The sequence below is a fragment of the Odontesthes bonariensis genome, chromosome 9, assembly GCF_027942865.1.
Source record: "Odontesthes bonariensis isolate fOdoBon6 chromosome 9, fOdoBon6.hap1, whole genome shotgun sequence".
Taxonomy (NCBI): Eukaryota; Metazoa; Chordata; class Actinopteri; order Atheriniformes; family Atherinopsidae; genus Odontesthes; species Odontesthes bonariensis.
Genome location: NC_134514.1, coordinates 8973040 through 8993869, shown reverse-complemented (window position 1 = coordinate 8993869; position 20830 = coordinate 8973040). Strand labels below are relative to the sequence as shown.

Here is a 20830-nt window from a genome sequence, read left to right as displayed (position 1 = left end):
AGTATTTTATCTGCACTCTTCACTTTTAAATGAATGAATTAATGATTATTTTTAATAGGTTTTTATTATTTTTTTAAAATTGTATTATTATTATTATTATTTTATTTTATTTATTTCTTTTTAATTTCTTTTTAATGATTTTACTGCCTTCTTGTGTAGCTGTGAAGCACTTTGAATTGCCTTGTGTATGAATTGTGCTCTATAAATAAAATTGACTTGCCTTGCCTAGTTCGAAAGATAAATCTACTTTCAATGAACTAACTCAATAGTAACATGAAAAATTATTTCTGGAAACTTCCTAATGAAACCTTGAGATTAAAATGAATTATTATCATATGAATAGATTTGGTATTTTTTATTTTCTAATTGAGGAGGACAAGTAAATGTCGATTTAAGAGTCACTCTAACCAGATAATTAAACATTTCAGACACATATTATTATTCAAAGTTGTATGTTTCACATCTTGAAATTTCTTATTTATTTATTCAAATGTGATAGCACAAATTTACAACAATGTACAACGTAAACATGCCGGATTAAATCCAGATAGTTTATTTAGATCTGTGGTCCAAGGTGGGTAAAAGACAAATACTAAAAATAAAACAATAAATGTGCTTAAAATGAATCTTTAGTCAGTGATACCAGTGTATTTAGTTGATATTGATTTAAATCCCTACAGTAACTGTGGCAATATATCAAAGCAATATATAACAAAGGTAAAAATAATAATAATAATAATAATCTTTCGCCAACTATTACTTTGATGGAAGTGATATTAATAAAATAAAATAATTCTGAGTATTATAAGAGTTTTTATAACTGTTTTTGTAAAGGATGAATCTCCATTAAAAATGTTCTAAATTTATAAGAAGTCAATTAAATCATGTCAAAATAGACATTTTGAACTCCTCCGACTTACTTTTTGGATTCAGGCATTAATCTAATTCCAATTACATTACGACTGATTTAATTTTAAACAGACTTGATGCATTATTGCTTGTTGTTGTTTTATGTGGACCCGAAGACCAGCTGCTGCAGTAACTGCGGATCCTTGTCAACAAATGAACAAACCACACGCATCAGTATTAATGTGCTAAAATTCAGTAATTTGCGTGAGTTTGTGCTCCATTTGAAGCAAAGAGCCATAAATCACTAAAAAGAAAACTACATCAATTGAGTAAATAACATGTAAAAACGTCCACTTTTTTTAAGTTTTTGCAAAAAGTCTAAATATAATCCATAAGTATTGGCAAGTCTAATCCCTGCAACATTGATCTGGATACGAAAGTAGCTTAAATGTGCTTTTCATTAGATAAATTAAGTGTTTCCTCGCTATCTGCGCAGCATGCAGCAGCGATGTAAAGCACAAACGTGGATTTAAGAAACCCCCCATAAGAATAAACTGTACTAACACATCACGAGACACCAATTAGGCTGTCCTGACACAAGACGGGTTTTTGTTTTTGTGACAGACTGATGAAATGTGAGAGCACGAGGCCGTCGGTTTGCTGTGGAAACATCTCAGGAATAAAAACCAAAACCATTTTGAAATGTTGTTGATGTTGGTTTTTGTCGCGATGAATTCTGGGCATTCTTGCTCTGTCCTCTGTGGTCCTCCCAAACTTCTCGCAGCTGCGTCAAGCTAAAAATAAACGAGCAAAACTGCGCCGGAAATGTGACGACTTGACCTAAAAAATAAATTCCTAAACGTTAAACACGCGATGCTCGTATGACTGAAACTATGAATCATAGATGTAAGAATGGACAGAAAATGATACTGTCACCCCTCATGTTTAAATAACTGCTCAGGAATAAGATCATCTCATTCAATCAAGGATGTTTGCATTTGTAAATGGAGTAAAGACTGTCTGCAGCCTGTAATTCAGACCAATACATTTAGGGATTTTATGTAATGATGAAACACTTTATGGTCTGAATTGGTGACATAAAATAAAAATATTAAAAGAAAAAGACACACTCAGTTCAATGATTTATTGTTAACCCATTTAAGAATAGTCACAGCTGCAAGTGATTTGGGTTTAATTTTTTTTTTGCCCATTTTTGCCCTCCACCGCAACACGGTGCTGCCACCACCATGCTTCACTGAAGGGATGGTGTTCGTGTGGTCATTTCTTTGACGGCCCAACACTTTAGTTACATTTTCATCTGATCAGGGTACCCTCTTTCATACATCTGGGGAGGCTCAGATTAAAATTTTAGATTAGATTAGATTAGAAAGCTTTATTGTCATTGTGCAACAGACAAACTGTACACAACAAAATTACAGGGGGGCTCCACGAGATGCTGGTCCTAATATTAAAAGAAATAAAAGAAAATAAAAAAAATAAAAATACCACAATACCACAAAGTGCAAAAATACAAAATGAAATACAAATGGAAAAATATTATCTTACATTATTGCACAAAAGATTATTGCACAGGGGGCTCTGTGAGGGTGGGGTTATTGCACATGAGGTTTTGCATGTTGGGGCCGCTGGTGCATGTGGGCATTCAGGATGGTGATGGCTTTTGGGAAGAAACTGTTTTTGAGTCTGTTTGTCTTGGCTTTGGCGCACCTGTAGCGTCTGCCAGAGGGAAGCAGGTCAAACAGGTGGTGGGCGGGATGGGTGATGTCTTTGATAATGTTTTGCGCTCTGCTGAGGCAGCGAGATGTGTATATGTCATTGATGGAAGGAAGGGGGCAGCCCACGATCCTCTGCGCTGTCTTTATCACTCTCTGGAGCTTCAACCGGTCTGCCCCGGTGCAAAGGGAGAACCACACAGAGGTGCAGTGGGTCAGGATGCTCTCGATAGAGGAACATGATGCATTTTGGTAATCTCCAAACATGCTTTTTTTCGTTATTTTCGTGAGGAAATGGCAACTTTTCTCACAAACATCATCTTTGTGGAGTGTGTAGCTGTCAAATCTTTATTGTAGAGCTTTGCAGCACCTTCAAGGTCACCTTTGACCTCTTCATCTATCTGATCAACCCCCTCCTCGTCTAGTGATTTATTGTGCCAACGTATTCATTTATAATATTTAAGGGACTGCAGATGTAAGTTAGCTCAATAATGCTAACTCTGGTGTGTTGCACATGGTGCCTTTTCAAATAAGATTCCATATATAAATCAATTTAATTTCCTAAAAATGGATTCAACAGTGTTCCTGGTTGATATTTGTTTTCCAACCTGACGCTGATCTGATTATCCAAAACTGGAAAAAGGTGGACTAAACTGAGTACGTGAAAGCTTTAAAACAAAGAGGGTGAATACTCGCACACTGCTTTTTAGCTTTAGTTTGAAACATTTTGTATTTGTCCATCAGGTAAAAAACCCAACGAAATCCATTTATGTTACAGGCTGGAAGCGAATAGATAAAACAGCAAGGGGGTGAATACTTTTGCATACTTTGCTGTTCGAGACAAAGGGACAAGACCCAGAAAACTGAGTTCATGTTGGGATGATGACAAGGACAAACTAAAACTCACCCGACTAGCCTGAAAACAAGTAAAAACTAACAGAATGTAAAAGGAATACAAACTCAAGCAAAACATGGACAAAAACAGGATAAAACACAGGATGACACAACATTGAGGACATGGAAAACAAAAGATAGAAACTAAACAATTCAAATTCAATTCAAAAATACTTTATTTATCCCAGAGGGAAATTAAATGTTGATGTAGCTCAATTAAATCAAGGAGTTATTATAGATGCTGATGGCTGTGGGCAGGAAAGATTTCCTGTAGCGGTCCGTTTTGCATCCAAACTGAAGAAGCCTTTGACTGAAGAGACTCTGTTTTCTGATAACAGTCTCATGGAGAGGATGTTCAGGGTTGTCCATAATTCTCTTGATTTTATGCAAAATCCTTCTTTGCATTATTGTCTCCAGAGGTTCCACAGTCGTCCCCAGAACAGAACCAGCCTTCCTTATCAGGTTGTTGAGTCTTTTTAGGTCCCTGGTTCTGATGCTGCTGCCCCAACAGATGAGGCAAGAGGAAATGACGCTCTCAACAACAGACTTGAACAACAGACAGAAGATCTGCAACATCTTGCTGCAAACCTTGAAGGACCTTAGCTTCCTCAAGAAGTAGAGTCTGCTCTGTCCTTTCTTGTAGATTGCTTCACTGTTGTGTCTCCAGTCCAGTCTGTTGTCCACATGAACACCAAGGTATTTGCGCTTTTGAAAAACACGTTTGAAAAACAGAACACAAACAGAATCTAAACTCTTATGATGCCTCTTACAGAGGCTGAAGGTCCTCAACGTGGCCTGCCCAGGCATGACTCCTGGCCCGAGGCCCTTTGCTGCGTGTCTGCCCCCTTTGGGTCTACCAACGGTCAAATAAAGACCACTAAGCCCCAAAAAGCCTTTACAAAAACAAGAATACAACAGAATACACAAAGAATAAAGTTTGAACTGAACTAAAATAGAACAGAAACTAAACCAAGGCTCTAAGAAGAAATAAATCCAAAGAAATGTTCTTAAACTCAGATAAACCCAAACTCTTTACTGCTTTATCGTTGTGCTTTCTACGACATTGTTGTGTTTTTGGTTTTGTTTTGTTTGCCAACTGTTATTATGTTTTCTGAACCTTAAAGCCAGAGAAACTTTGGGTACTTTGACAAACCTAAATGTAAATGTATTTTATTTATATAGCCCTTTACAGACAATCGTTACGATGTACCAAAGTGCTTTACAGCAGGTAATAAATAAAGAGAAGAATAAGTAAAAACAAATAAAAACAATAAAAGAACAGTGATAAATAAATACAATAAAATCAAATAAGAAGTTAAAATCACAAGAGTTTGGTGGTTTTATGTTGAATGTGTTCCCCGGAAGCTCCTCGCCACCCTAATCTCCAGCTTGACACCGGTAGATCCTTCACTGCCTCCATTCATTTCATTCGCACACAGTCGCATCCGAGCAGCGAGCCCTCCCCTCCTATTTCTCTCCGCCTGGAAAGATGGCTGCTCCGGCGGTGTTGAGGAGCTCTGGCCCGCCGCTCTGCCCGAGCTTCGCGGAGGTCTGCTCGTTCCTGGAGCGATACGGACCGACGCTGGACCTTCCCGAGATGACTTTCCCGCAGATGGAGAGGTATCTGCGGGACACGACGACAGGTGAGAGGTCGGTGGCGGCGGTTTGTGGTCGGTGGTGGTGGATCGAAGAAGTGGTAGAAAGCTGCGACACTTGAAACCGAAGGAGAAGGGGGCCAACACTTCCACCACCGCCGTGATGATGGTGTATAACGGTGAATGTTGTGTGTGAGACCCGCCGGAGTAGCATCACAGCCGGGGTTCAGACAGTGAGCCGCAGCGTTAATTCACTAGTGGTGACAAATTTTTTATTTTTTATTTTTGGCCCAGATCAGAGTCTGTTTTTGTGGACAGACAGCCAGTTTTAGTCCAAGTTGCTAAGGCAACATTTGGGCAACTGAAAGGCGCGTGCTAGCGTGAAGCTAGCCCTCTTCTATATCCCACACTTTAGACTGTTGTGTGAAAGTTTTTGGAAACGGATACAGACGGGAGTACAGCTTTTGGCTCGTTATCCCGCGGGGTTTTACTTTGTATTAAGTGACAAGTCGTCGATAGTGTTGTCAGAGCTGATATCGATCTTTTAAACTTGATGTGGGAGCCATGATGCAGCCGTGCCGAGTGGCCACACACAGCCAACCGGTTAGCTCCGGAGTGTTGTCAGGTGTAATTTTTCACCGGCCTTGCCTCACAGGCAGCCGCGCCGGAATGACACCATTGTCCCCGGTGTTAAATGGGGACAGATGTGCGGTCACGAGGATTGCACCGTCACCTCGGACGGCATTTCAGACGGCTGTCAAAACCGTGCAAGAGATGTTCGTTCAAAACAGTGGATGTTATTTTCTGGCATAGGTAGAGAGGTGGTCAGATGTGCGCATGCGCTGTATTCACTCGCTGATGGCTAACTAGCTAGCTTCAATGATTCCGTTAAGTTTTTGATCAAAGTACATCACACGGGCGTCCAATAAATTCACCACTTCGTGTTTTACAACAAACGGATGTTTTAGAGTCTTATCTGTTTGTCGCAAACCGTGTTTGTCCCTCTTGAACTCTTAACGAGCTAGTAAATGTGTGATTTAGCTCCGATAGCGCATAATTAGCCCTCAGAATAAAGGTAAACATGACGGTTAATGTGTTTCCTCTAGATTCTATGGTGACTATCAGATATTTTGTCAGGCGAAATTAACTCAGTTTTCCTCATTTAGATTAAGACTCTTTGTTGATAAGATAAGAATGTTGTTTCCTTCAGATTCAGAGGGTCCGTAACAGCCTCATATTAGACCACCCAAATAGCCTCATTTAATGTGTTTTATTTGTTTGTTTTCAAGGCCACATAACTGTCTTGATTTTTAGTTATTGTCATGATTAAACTTTTATGCAAAAACAGAAATGAAGAACTTCATAACTGTATTATAACAACAACAATAAACAGAGATGCTCTTAAATACATAATATGTTGATATAATTAATAAACAAAACCATTTAAATGCAGGATTTTAGTGTTTTGGTTGATTAAAGTCAGCAGTTTGAACTGTAACTATAATAATTATTTTCAGAATGGATTATTTTCTTAATTAATTGATTGCTTGTTGTTAAATTCTAAATTACGTGTTGGATGCTGTCATAAGTGCTCTCAACTCTAATCACTTTAGCTGTCAGTTGTTCAGCTGTGCTTTTATCGAATATTGTGTCCCTTTAAAGTGTAACAAAACAGATGATAGATGTTTTTCAGTTCTGTGAAAAACAGAACAACCCTGGGACCACGCAATATTCCTCTCATTATAGTAAAGTTGAAAAATAAAGTAGAAACATTTAAATAGATTTAATTAGACACATTTTACCACTGATATTTACACAGCTGTTTGAACTGAACAGCTAAAATTAAAGTGGGAAAAGTGAATTAAATGAAAGATTTACCCAATAGATCCCGCTGAGAGAGTAGCTGGCACCCATTTTATATACATATCTTAACCATCAACTGTGTTATATTAGTTAAGTTAAGAGCAGTTTTATTCATACTTCAGAGTAGAGACTGATTTGGAAAATACAGAAAACTGTGTCTGTTTCTATCCACCTTTTAAATAGCTCTGTAAATAGGTTATAATGTGAAAAGTTTATTGTTCCAGTAACTTCTTCATCATGTTATGATATTTTCCTGTTATCACAACATGCATTTTTATCACATAATGTAAAAAAAAGTGTTACTGTTTTGCAATGCGATGTATAACGTGATAAAATGTTGTTAGAAGCTAAACATTTTACGTTATAACGTATTTATTTGATCGTGACTTGATTAGGTTCTAGTTGAAGTATATTTATTTAAAACTGGGAGATATCTCACTTATCAAGTTTAAATACAAGATTGCAGCTAAAAGCTAATTTTCATATTTTGTTCCTTAGTGCGGCTGATGGTTCCTAATTAATAAGAATAAGTTAGATTAATAAAACAACAATAACAGACAAGTTACAGATTGCAGCTTTGGGTGTTCCACTCATCGTGTTTTTAGTTGTTTGGCAACAGAGTTAAGGGTTGACAGTTCACATATTGTGTGATATATCATCTATATCGAGAAAATACAGCCTGTCTAAAGGTACTTTTCCTAAAGGGGACTGTGAAATCTCACCTAGAGTCAGCTCTGGTTGACCTGTTTGAGTTATTTTTAGTGGAGACCACAAACAATTTTATAAACCAAAACGGAGTCGGTGTATTTAACAGTGTTTTCCCAAATTAACAGTTCGTGTTTCTTCAAGATCTGACAGTGGCGGTACGTGCCTTCAGTCCTTCAAGGTTATCTTACAGACTGATGACATATGTGATGTGTCACTGCATTAAAATATAACCTCGCTGACTCCAAAGTGAAGTTGTTTGAGTCAAAAACTTCACCAAAGTATTTAAATTCAAACTTTTTCCACTCGGGTTCCAGATCAGTGTTAAAATCTAAAGACCTTCTTAAGGTCTATTGATATTGTTGATATGTACAACAGGATTTGTCATATTTATTCAAAACCGGGATATTACTCAAAATGTGAATGTTACAGTGGAGGTAAATGCGCTCATTGCTAATACAAAATAATCCTAAAACAGTGAATTGGCAAGGACACATCATAGAGATGCAGGTAAATGAAGCCGACGCTATGATCAAATCAACATATTGCAGCTTGGGTAACATTAATTTCTGAGGAGGTGCACAACCGACGCGCCAAATGAACGCGGAGCTAACAGAAAGTGTATCATCAGCCTGAGACACATGGGGATATTCTGCTGTAATTAAGCTCCTTGGGTGTTGTCACGCTGTGATAAACGCACACATTCTGTGAAAGATTTTAAAAGCTATGAGGCTGTACAGAAGGAGGAATGAGTTCGATCCCCTTGAGGTGGCATGATTTCTCATTGATGAGCTCAAGGAGCACAGGAGGCTTCATGGATACCAGCTCAAATCCATTCAAATCTCACTCTAACACTGGATGCTGATTAGTTTAGATTAGTGCCTTTGTTGTTGTGTGCATCAACTCAGAGCATTTAATAGTAACATTCATGTTTGAAAATTCAATTAGACTCAGTTCAGTTTTATCTATTTACCGCCAAATCAAAACAAATGTCATCTCAAGTCACTTTGAAGAGAAATAAAAGCTATCTGAGTGGCTGCTTACCTCTTTTAAGGCTAAATAAAAACCTGTATCCATTTCTTCTAAGTTGCTTTTCAAGAAAATCTGTCCATAATTATTTGAGTAATCACACAAACAAATTGTAAACACTAAATAACCCTGTTAGTATTATAAATAGATTTAAAAACTGGCTTTACAAAATGTGATGTCAACTGATTAAGAGAAATAAAAAGAGAGAAAAACAATAATTCAAACAGTTTTGACTGGGTGACTGTGACGTGGAAATTAACAGCGAACAGTGCTCCACTTCTAATCGTCATGGATGTTTTTCAGTTCCCAAACCCCTGGTGGAGCTCCACGTGAAGCTGCTCAGAAAACTGGGGAGGTCTGTGACCACCGACCGCTGGGAAAAGTACCTGGCTAAGGTGAGGAGCTTCTGCTTGTGACCTGGGAAAAGTCCACCTTTCACTGGATGGAGCTCACCTCACACAGAAAACTCCAACCATATGACTTCCTGAATGTCTTTGTCCTGTAGGTTTGCCAGGAGCTGAACAGTACGTGGGCGTGGGAGCTGGAGCAGAAGGGGTACCAGGAGATGTCCATGGAGTGCAAGTCAAGCATCCTGAAAGTATGACGGCGTGTAATTTTTATTTATTTGTTTATTTAGCCATTTAGTCATTTATCATTATTTAGTTAGTAGTAGTATTATTATTATTGTTTTATTGTTGTTAATTCAATCATTCCCCCATTGGGGGATAAATAAAGTATTTTTCTATTCTATTCTATTCTAAACCGTGACACAACTTCTGTCAGTGCAGCAGCTACGTTTACGTTTACCTTTCGCCTCTTTCCACACGTTTGTTGTCTCCTCCTCAGTATCTCTGCGAGTGCCAGTTTGATGACAACCTGAAGTTCAAGATGGTGGTCAACGACGAGGACCCAGAGAAGATGAGGCTGCAGCCTGTCGGTCGGGACCAGCAGGGCTTGATGTACTGGCTTCAGCTGGACCAGGAGCAGAACATCCGGCTGTACACGGAGGAGCAGGATGATCTGGACGGATCCACCTGGAAGTGCATCGTCAGGTAGGACTCTTGGTTTAACCCCGTCCCGTTACAGATAACGTTCCCGCCAGCTGCTGCTTTTAGGCGAGATTAAAATATTCTGTGATTTCTTTTTGAAAGTCTGGTTTTTCTTATCAGCTCACTGTGGAACCAAACTGTTTTCTCAGGAATCGTAATGACTTGGCTGAGGCTCTGGAGCTGCTGAAGGCTCAGGTTGAACCAAACCCGAACCAGAATCAGGAGCAGGACCAGACCCAGGCTGGATCCAGGAGCGCCAGCCCTGCAGAGCAACGCACAGGTATGTTTCACAGATGAGCGGATACTTCTGATCAAAGCTGTTGTCGAGATTAAAAACTACAAAAAAGACCAAAATTGTTGGTTTGAGAATGATTTAATTCAAAGTTTGGGTTTAAACTTTCGCTTTGTTTTGGTTATGATTCGTAGGGGACGAGGCCAAAACTACAGAGGAGCAGCCCGACAGTCAGGAGGTCGACCCTGTTAAGGAAGAGAAACCCATTAAACCAGGTATCCAGGTTTTAATTCACATTTAAATATAAAAGAAAACTCACAGATGATCATTGGTGGACAAGCAGAGGAGAAGGAAAATGGGATCCTCATCCATTCTTAAATGATAGATTTAGTGTTTTTAGTATTGTTTTGTATAATATGACCAGATTTCTGAATGGCAACAGGACAAAAAATTACCACGAGCACGACTTAAAGAGCAGAAGAAGACGAAACCACAAAAAGATACACAGCTGGTCAGACAAAACATCTGTAAAAAGCACAGCTGTCATTTGTCGGTTGTTCAATAATCCTTCAATGCTGCCAGATACAAGAAGGATAAAACTGACTTTTACTGAGCGAAAGTGGCGGTGAGGCAAACGTCCCACCCTGATCTCACCTGCGCTTCCCTTTCATGCTCATTTTGATCCGATTTTAATCCGCTCGTACGCTGTTTCCTTCTCGTTTGCCGTTTCTTGGAGGATGGCTGTTGACTCCTTTTTGTTTTGCAGAGGTGAAGCAGGAGCAGACGCCGTCCGTCAAGCAGGAAACAACCGAACCTGAGGTGAGGGGCGAGAAGACCACCCAAAACCCGTCTGCCTTCGATAACCGTGTGAGCACGATCACCACCATCAAATCAGAACCGAGGGATGCCGACGCCCCCAAAAACGCTGTGTCCGTCGTCATGGCACCTCGTGCGAATTTGACAAAAGTAAACAAGGAAGCGGAAGCGGAGCGGGCGGTCGTCAGGAGCAACCAGCAGGCTAAGATACCACTGAAGAAGAGGGATCTTAAGCTGGCAGATAGTTTCCACAGTAACCACCTCAACAATAGTAACAGCAGCAGTATAATTGTTTGCAATCCCTCGGTGATCCAGAGCAAAGACGATCGTGGAAGAGATGGGAAGCTGCTCAACTCTTCAGCGCCCGCAGGCGGTCCAGCTGCTTCACAGCAGCCGCAGCAGCCGCCGCAGCAGCAGCCGCAGCAGCAGCCGCAGCAGCAGCTGGTGATCACTGCATCACGGCAAGAACTGACCAATGGGAGAGCATCTCTCATCCAGCCTCATAAAGAGGGCCAAAATGGAGTCATAGGGGTCATCGGTCAAGTTGGCGTTGTCGGCCATGTTGGGGTTATCCGCAGCCCGTCTGAGCGTCACAGAACCCCCGGTGCTGAGCATCAGGAGCAAAATGGGCCGAGCTCAGAACCCTGTTTGAGTGTGGAGGAGGATAAGGAAGTGAGCCGGCAGTCAGTGCTGGTAAGGAAAGCAGTTACCGAGGGGGAGGCGCCAGCAGCAGCCGCCGCTCCTGCTCCTCATGCAGCGACGGAGGCTCAGACACCTAAAAACCTGTCATCTATAAAACCCGATGAAATCCCTGAAGCTACAGAAAGAAAAGAGGATTCTGTTGGTTTCTCCTCCCTGTCTCAGTCCACAGAGGAACTCAGGAGACAGACTGTGGAGGACCAGGATAAAAAAACAACAGAAGAAGAGTCTGACAAGGGGAAGAATGCTGAGCGTAGCAGCTGTCAGCAGAAGGATGAGGCACCAGAGCACCTTGGTGCATCAATAAATAAAAATGATCCAGAAAAGAATGCAAGCAATTTAGGAAAAGTGGATGAGGAATCGAGAGGAGCTGCTTCACCCCTTAAAGTAAACAAGGGGGATAAAAAGGACCGCCAGGGGGAAGGGGTCAATGGCGGTTTGGCAGGCCAGGGCACTGGGTTTGAATCGGGGGAAAAGCAGGGTCCCCTTGAAGAAGCCTCCTCTGAGCTCCAGAAAGAAGGAATCAGGTTGAAGATCAAGATCCCCCCCCACCGGAGAAACAAGCTGAAGGGGAAAGGAGGAAAGGAGGAGGAGAAAGACAGAGAGCAGGAGGTGCAGGAGGAGGGAAGGCCTCTGAGGAGGTCTGCACGGATATGCAGGTATGAAACATCTAAAACTGAGGGACAATTGATGATAAACTCCACATTTGTCTTCACCCATTTTACTCTCAGCTTCACTTGGTTTGATTCTCACCATAAATTCACCTCATCTGCACCTCTTTTCTTGAAGATCCTCTGCTTTGCCAACCTGCAGGCCAAGCTCGAAGGCAGCCGAGAGCCAGAGAAAGAAAGCGCAAAAGAAACAGGCGCTGCCTGCAAGAACAAGGGAAGAGGAGGAGGCAGAGGAGGAGGAAGAGGACGAGGAGGAAAGCTCAGCCGCGCAGAAGGACAGGAAAGCTGAACCTACTGGAAACATCAGGACGCAAAGGGTAAACAGTTCCCTGTAAAACACCAGCCGAACACAAAGACGTTTTTAAATAATCTCACTGCTCTTTTGCTCTGTTTCTCGCCTTTGTAACTCTCTCTGTTGCATTTTGTTCAGGGTAAACGGAGGCACAGGCGCCCCCGATGGTCGAACATTCGCTCAAAGAGACGCAAACTGAACGAGGGAGGAGAGGTGGAGGACAGGCGGAGGAAACGAGGAGAGGAGGAGGGTGAAGGTGGGAGCGAATCGGAGGAGGAAGAATCGTGTAAATCGGAGGAGATTCCCAGTGAGGACGCCTGCAGTCACTGTGGCCTTCCCAACCACCCCGAACTGGTGAGTGTTTCACCCCACAGATGGGACTTCTGTTGGGCAGAATTAAAGAAGCTGGGGATTGAACCACCGACCTTTCACATTTACAGACACTCTCTCCTAAATCTGCCCCAAGTTTAGGACTTCATCCTGTTTCAATAAACAGCGCCGCCGTCTCCACTTTGAAATTGTGCATTTTCTAGGTGAAAAAACTTTGTTTTGATCAAACTACTTTTGGTCTAAAGTTTTTAAGTCACATGTCTGATTGTTGTAGCAACAATCAATAGTACAAAGGTCACAAACTTCTCCCCGTGAAGTGTTAACACATGGCGTCTCTCCGTCAGACCTGCGTGAAAGAATAACCTACTCAAACTGGACGTTAACGCCGTCCAACATCTAACAGCCGGTGACATCACTCGTGTTCAGAAGTGTGAAGGCTGGTAAAGATCTAATATTCAGGATGTATCCATATTTAGGAATATAGATTGAAAGTTGCCCCCAGTGCGCGATAGAAAACATGAAGCACCTGCTCTAGAGTCAGCGTTTGACCTTTCTGGGCTACTGTAGCAACACTGAAACATGAGTTATGGATATTTATTGCTATATTTTCCTAGATGCTCTGGATCTTTAAAGATCGTGGCTTCTGGAATATGATGACGCACAGTCACTAAACTAAACGTCTGCTAAACGGAGGGTCGATTCCCGGCTTCTCCAGACCACACGTTTAAGTGTCCTTAGGAAAGACATGCATCCATCCAGCTATCATTTTGTGAATGTGTGATAGAGTAAAAAAGCACTACATGGCCTTCTACACGTGTTAGTGAGTGAATATGGTTTGTAGTGTAAAAGCTCTTTATTGTTTAATTCCCTGTCTACATTTCATCTGACCTCTGCTGGTTGGAGCCAGCTGATTCCACTTAATCTTTTAATACTGGATCGATTAGCTTTAATAACACACTCAATCACATAAAAAAACAATCAAAGCACATCACAAAGATGAGGAATAAAACATAATACTTTTTAAATGCCCTATAGAGTTCTGCATATACAGCTTGTTACTACTTCATTCCATAAGAAACAGCTGAATATGATGATGTAAGCAAGTCTTTGAGTGAACGGTTGGGTTTATAAAGTTTATAAACTTAATTCAGGTGCTTTTTTTGCTTGAGTAAATGATGCTTCTCACGACTGCATCACCGGGGGGAAACTTCAGAGTCTGGACGTTTACAGACAGAAACTCAGCGTACTGAGGAGCTCAGCTGCATCTGGGATCTGAGAAAATGTTCAGGAGAGATCCGCTTCTGTGACTTCTATGATCGGGGGTTCTCTGTCGGCCAAAACCTCTGACTTGAAAGAGAAAACAAAACGTACTCGGCTGAGAGGAGCTCCAGAAAGCCTGAAATGTCCGGCTTGACGCCTGCTTCGCTGTTCTGCTGAAGACGCCACGCAGCCGGGTTTATTCGCTCAAATCCACCAGCCTGATAAGCTTGTGTTATGATGCATCGTTTAAAAAATAAACCTCAAATCTTCTTCACAGCCGGACAGAAACATCAGTAATACGTGCACGTAAATGTCTTTGTTATTTCAGTGTATGCATACTTATGAGTGTGTGTGTGCGTCCTCAGATCCTGCTGTGTGACTCCTGTGATAGTGGGTACCACACGGCCTGCCTGCGGCCGCCGCTGATGCTCATCCCAGATGGAGAGTGGTTCTGTCCACCCTGCCAACATGTAAGATGGATGTGTATATGCGGACAGATTGTGTACATTTTATTCTAGAGGAACCATTTTTTTCTGTACCCTTACAAGTTTCAGACCTTAGTAGAAAGTTTCCGTACTTTTGGGAGTGTTTCATTCAACAAAAGATGTCAATCTGGACACAAAGAAGAAATATCAGGTCCAAAAATAAGCTTTTAACCTTGTTGACATGTGATTCAAACGTCTGATGGTGATGGATTTGTGTTTTTCTGCTTTCAGAAGCTGCTGTGTGAGAAACTAGAGGAGCAGCTACTGAACCTGGACAGCGCTCTGAAGAAAAGAGAAAGAGCAGAGAGGAGGTGGACACACCCCTGAACAACACGCTGGGCTTTTGTACTAAATAAAAACAATTCGGGGACTAAATAAAAATGAAATGCATTTTTTTCTTGTCTCTCCAGGAGGGAACGGCTAGTGTATGTGGGGATCAGTGTGGAGAACATCATTCCTGTGAGGAAACCAGAGCATTCATTTCATTTTCCTCCTTTCACCACATGATCAATATCAGCTTAAATGTTCATGTTCTTTATAGATTTGTGCTCAAAGTTTTGACATGTTGATCATTCGTCTGTTTAAACAAATCTTATTGTTTTTGATTCTTACTGAAGGTTTGAAGATGGTGCAATTTGCATCCTAGAAACCAGATTTAAAAGTTTACTGATGTGGATTAAAAGAAAAGCAAACTCAGAGTTTGTTGTTGAGGAAAATTAGTTTAAATTTCTATTTGTAACGCTGAAAATGCTCTTAGGAGGGAGATGAGGAGGAAGAGGAGAAGACTTCAAAGAAGAAAGATCCCAAAAAGATCAAAAATCTCGGGAGGAGATCCACCAGAACCAGGAAGCACATCAGCTACAGGTGGGTGTGGTTCGGTGGCGGCGAGAAATGGGCTGTGTGATATTCTTAAGGTGTAAAAAAAATCTGCTTCTTTTCACACTTTTACAGTAAAACATACTGCTGATGTAAAAGAGGAAGATTTTCATATTTCAGTCCCGTTATGGTGACATCTTAAATGAATCTATTATTTAAAATGTGAGGAGAAACAACTAAAGTTCATGAAGAAAATGAAACATATTCTGTTGCAGGTTTGATGACTTTGATGACGCCATTGACGAGGCTATAGAGGAGGACATCAGAGACCTCTGTGATGGTGAGCGCACCATTTGAAGTTTAAAGAAAGGGGAACTAAAGCTTTAAAAACACAAACTTCTATCATTGTTTTATTTGTTTTAGAAAAATCTTCAAGCCCTGTTTTTCATTTGATGTAAGAGCAAACTTTTGAGTGCTTGGATTGTGACGTAGGGGCAGGGAAGGCTAAAGAAATCACCTCCATCCTGTCGGAGGACAGCAAGGAGGGCCAGCGGCCAATCAGAAGCCAAACTCGTGCCGCGAGGAACAGGAAGAAACGGAGACTGAACGACCTGGAGAGCGACAGCACGGCAGCGGAGAGCGAAGACGAGTTCATGCTCAGCAACAGGTCACACTCAGAGTTTTACCCACAACTTCTCTTGCCTTTATTCTCTCCGCCGTTTGTCTCATTCCCTCCTCCTCTCACAGCTCAGAGGACGAGGATTTTGGCGCATCGGGGGCCGATTATGATGAAGAGGAAGACGAAGATGCGGGCAGCGACGTGGGCAACCGGGACAGAGGGGCCCGCCACAGACGGGAGGTAAAGGAGGTGCCCAAACACAAACGGAGGAGGACTCAACACAGGGGCAGGAAACGGCGGCGGAGATGCCCCCCAGAGGAAGAGGAAGAAGACAGCGAGGAAGAGATGGGTGAGTGGATGAAGAGCGGACACAGCGGATTGTGTGGAACATAAATGTTGTTGTTAACTACTGAATGAAATTGTGATATAATTTAAATGTTCAAAACATCTAGACAAGACTAGATTAGACCAAATAAATTAAGATCATCAGCTTCGTTACGTTTTTTTAAACCTCAGGACAGAAAACGGTGGAAAGAAATGTCAAAACCAGTTACCAAAAACCTAAATAAATTCAGGTTACAATGACACAAAACAGGGAATCCTCACACTTTCTGACTCTGAATGGTTCACAACAGACTCTGATCAGTTCAGCATGACTGACAGCGACACTGACAAGAAGAGGCGGGGTCTCAGGCGGGGCCAGCGCCAGCAGGTCAACTACCGAGAGACATCGGAGTCATCGGACAACTCCAGGGTCTCCACCAAAAAGCAGAAGGTGAAAGCCCGTGGAAGACCACGCAAGGAGCATCTCTCGAGCGACTACAGCGATGGTTAGTGTCCCCCTCAGACGTGCTTTTAAAGGGATAGTTCGCCTCTTTTGACATGAAGCTGTATGACATCCCATATCAGCAACATCATTTATGAACATCTTCTTCCCCCCTGCTGCGTCCTGTGAACCGAGTTCCAGCCTCGTTTTGGCGTTGATGAAGGTAGTCCGGCTAGTTGGCTGGTGTTTAAAAAATAAAGCGTTTTGCTTTTCAAAACAATATGCGTTCAAAAGAGTAATACATTTGCGCCACAAAATCGTTCAACAAAAAAAGTCAGACCTCACAATCGCTTGGCCCTATTTTCTCTCCCTTCGTATCACTGCCTGCTGTGCAGACCGAAGTGCAGACCGAGCAGCAAACACTGTAACAGGCGCGGCTGTCGGCAGGCGGCTGAACGCAGTGATATGAAGGGAGAGAAAATAGGGCCAAGCGATTGTGAGGTCTGACTTTTTCTGGATGAACGATTTTGTGATGCAAATGTATTACTCTTTTGAACACATATTGTTTTGAGAAGCAAAACGCTTTATTTTTTAAACACCAGCCAACTAGCCGGACTACCTTCTTCAACGCCAAAACGAGGCTGGAACTCGGCTCACAGGACTAATATGGGATGTCATACAGCTTCATGTCAAGAGGCGAACTATTCCTTTAAGGAAGAAACGGGCTGTAATCTGAGTTTTGACTTGTTTTTTCTCTTCTTTAGTGTCGCTTTCTTCGAGAGACTCAGAGGAGGAAGATTATGAAGAAGAGGAGGAAGATGACCAGAGGAGGAGCGTGAACAGACGGAAAAGAGAGGAGAAAGACTTCCGGAGAAGCAGGACAAGAGAGAAGAGGAGAAGAAGATATGAAGATGAGGAGGACGAAGGGGAAAGAGGGAGGCGGCTGAAGAGGACACGGCTGGAGAAGGGGGACGACAAAGACAAGCAGAGGAGGTTAATGAGGACGGGCAGAGAGGAGGAGGATCTGGAGAAGATGGGCAGGGGGAGGAGGAGAGAGATGCTGTCGCTGCAGCGGCGCAAACGTCTCGCTCAGATGCTGCAGAAACGGCGGCCTTCGACAGACGAGGAGGACGAGGACGAGTCGGAGGACTCGGAGTCGTCGTCAGAGGAGGATCGCCCGATTCGTAAAAGACTCAACCGCATCGACTCTGATGACGACGAGGAAGACGATGATGATGAGGAGGATGAAGAGGATAAAGAGGATGGAAGACAGATGACCAAAAAATCTTCATCGGCGGAGAGAAGAGCCGACGACAGAAACGACAGCGACGCTCAGGAAAAGGGGAGGGGCCGCAGCCTGTCTCCGTCAAACGGACATTGGACCTCCAGAGGCCCGGTGAAGCCTGGGGCCGGGAGTCCCGCTTTGCCCAGAGACAGTGCTGGTTCAGGCAGGCAGGGCAGGAACAATGGCCCCTCGCATCCAGATGAAGAGGAGGAAGAGTGGGAGGACCAGTCGGACTTAATGAACTCTGCCCAGAGCAGTCCGCAGTCATGATGGCTGCGTTTGTGCGAATAACGCTCGCTTCTTTGTTTCAGTTTTTTCTTTCAGCCACAAACCACCTTTGAAACTGGATATCACTCTCACCCCCCCACCCCCTCGCTGTTTATATTGTAGTAGAGCGCTATCACCGGACCAAAAGCCTCCTGGCAGCTCGTCATGTCTCAGTGGGCGCATTCAGACACCATCTCCCTGAGGCACGGACTTCTCTCCGACTGGTCCACGAGACTAGATGACAGTAGATTTATTCCATTTGAGCCGGATCGAGCGGGACGCAGGAGTTAGCACGTCATCGTTCTCATAGCACTTAATAACCTGCCGCCAAGGAGGGTGTCGGTGTCAAACTGAACACTTTGCGTCAGAAAAGACGACACAAAATTTCCGATAATGCCGAGGATGCTCAGCTTTTCCAGGCTAATGTGATAACAAATGGATTTTTGGGGTTTTGCTGCTCGGACAGAACAGTACATTTCATGCTTAAGGGAGTTGTAACTGTTATCAATCTCTGATATTAAATTGGCTTATCAATCAATAAAACAGTCGGCATACTGATTGAAAATGAAAATAACTCCAATAACCTGTCATGAACGCTTTTTTCCAGGCTGCAGAGTGGCTTCATTCACAAGGATCACCCGAACTATGAGGTTAATATACTGAAGAGTTTCACGTTTTAGCAGAAAACATCCCCGACATGATGCCTCGAGTTCGTTGAGAAATAAAATCTGATCTGCTGATCCACACAGGAGAATATTTCTGATCCAAAGTGTTTGCTTTTCGCCCGCTTTGTTCACCTTTGCTGTACATACTCTGCCTGTACGCTGTTCCTTGTAAGATAATAGATGTTCTGTTTTCTTAGTTCTCTTGTAAAATAGTGTTATATTTTCTATATGAAGGTGAGGAGGAGAGATGTTGCTGCAGGTGTAGATCGGTCAGCTGTGAGTCCATCAGCGGTTTGCGTGTTTTGTTTGAGATTCTGCTGTGGAATAAGACGAGCCCCGTGTCTTCATGAGGTTTTTAAACTTTGTTGTGCCGAGGGAAGGAACAAAGCTTTATTTTTGTTTGATTGAGGCTCAGAGGAGGAAAAACACTGATCACCAGTCAGGCAGCTGTTGGATAAACGTCACTGTCAGGATTTACCTAAAAAAAAAAACTTTAACATTAACTCCATCCTGTCAAATCGGTGCTTCATAAGAAGAGGCTCCACTCTTCTTATGGGGACGTTGCCTTGAGTTTGAGCTGAAACAGACGATTAAACTTTGATCATGTGTTTGTCAAACTTCAATTTTGCAAAAAAATTTAAAAAAGCCAAGTCAGTATTAAAGGAGTTCAGAGTGAGAGCAAAAGTTAGTTTTTACATGTGGTTTCCTTTAATAGTTTATAATTTATGATAAGTATCGTCTGTGGGGGGAAAGCATTTTAAATTGGTTTAAGTTTAAGAAAACCAAGCTGCTCAAAGTCCAGCTTTGTGTTGTTCTTTATCAGAGAAACTGCAGAGAGAGCAAAGAAAACCACAACGAAGGTTTCTGACACATTATTCATCATCATCGTCATTTAGTTTTACCTTTTTTATCTTAAATTTCAGAGCATTTTAAATCCTTAACGTCAGAAACGTGATCAAAGGTTTTGTTTCTTATCTTTAAGGCTGCAGGTAAAACTGAACTCTCAGGCTTTATATTCAGCTAAAGTCAGATTTTTTTTTTTTAAACATTTGGCAGTTTGAGAGCTAAACCCAGCCGAGGTCTTCACTAATACTTCATTTTAAATCGTCCTCCAGCAGATTTACAAACCCAGTTTCAATGTTATCTTGTTTGAAGTTTGCCGAGTGCAAAAAAAAACCTCAGAAAAAAGATCGGAGGCAGGTTGGTTTATTTTGTTCTTGCTAAACTCAACTTTACTCACATATACAGAAGTTAAACTTCAGTTTTATCATTATAATTTCACCTGTTGCTCATTAAAGAATCTAAAACTGTCACAAAGAAAGTTGTTTGAACTGCTTCTTTTATTTAAATTCAACAGCTCCGATGCGCGACGTGTAAACGGTCCAAGTGAGACTTTTCAACTAATCATAGAAATAGATTAAAATGTAAAACTTGGACAACTTACTTAAAAAAAAGAAATGTAATAACAAAATATTTGAGTCTGTAATCAGGAAAACTATGAAAATCAGCCAATTTCTGTGTGAATTAGGTTAAGCTTTCATCACAGGATCACACAAGGAAATAATGACATTTTGTGGGATCTTGGCCCTGTTTTCTCATGTTTTTTTGGCTCAGACTGAAAGAAAACCCTTAATGGTTGGAGTTTACCGCCCATTTAATCATCAAAATGTTCTTTCAGGTACTTTCCTGTGGTTCAGCTGTTAGAAAAAACATGCTTTAGACCGAGTCGCGCTAACTTCTAATCACGTGTCGTCCTCTTTTTTTTTTTTTTTTTTTTTTAAATATATATAAAGAAAAAAAGAAAAAGAAAAAAATCGCTTCAATACAGAAGTTTAATAAGATCATTTGAGCTGCTTTGGATGAGTTTCAACATCCTCCGACACAGCAGCTGGACATCGGTGTCAGTTAAA

General features: G+C 41.9%; 1 protein-coding gene across 1 annotated transcript; it reads left to right on the top strand.

Moving 5' to 3' along the window:
- Positions 1–4899: 4899 nt before the first annotated feature.
- On the top strand, positions 4900–20708 carry rsf1a (remodeling and spacing factor 1a). The gene is made up of 18 exons (XM_075472995.1): positions 4900–5119; positions 8972–9063; positions 9174–9266; positions 9515–9720; positions 9867–9997; positions 10144–10224; positions 10716–12123; positions 12254–12452; positions 12566–12781; positions 14383–14487; positions 14734–14813; positions 14913–14961; positions 15260–15366; positions 15594–15658; positions 15811–15985; positions 16066–16286; positions 16573–16767; positions 17468–20708. The coding sequence occupies exons 1-18, from the start codon at positions 4966–4968 to the stop codon at positions 18256–18258; spliced, it is 4368 nt and encodes a 1455-aa protein (XP_075329110.1). The 5' UTR covers positions 4900–4965; the 3' UTR covers positions 18259–20708.
- Positions 20709–20830: the final 122 nt, after the last annotated feature.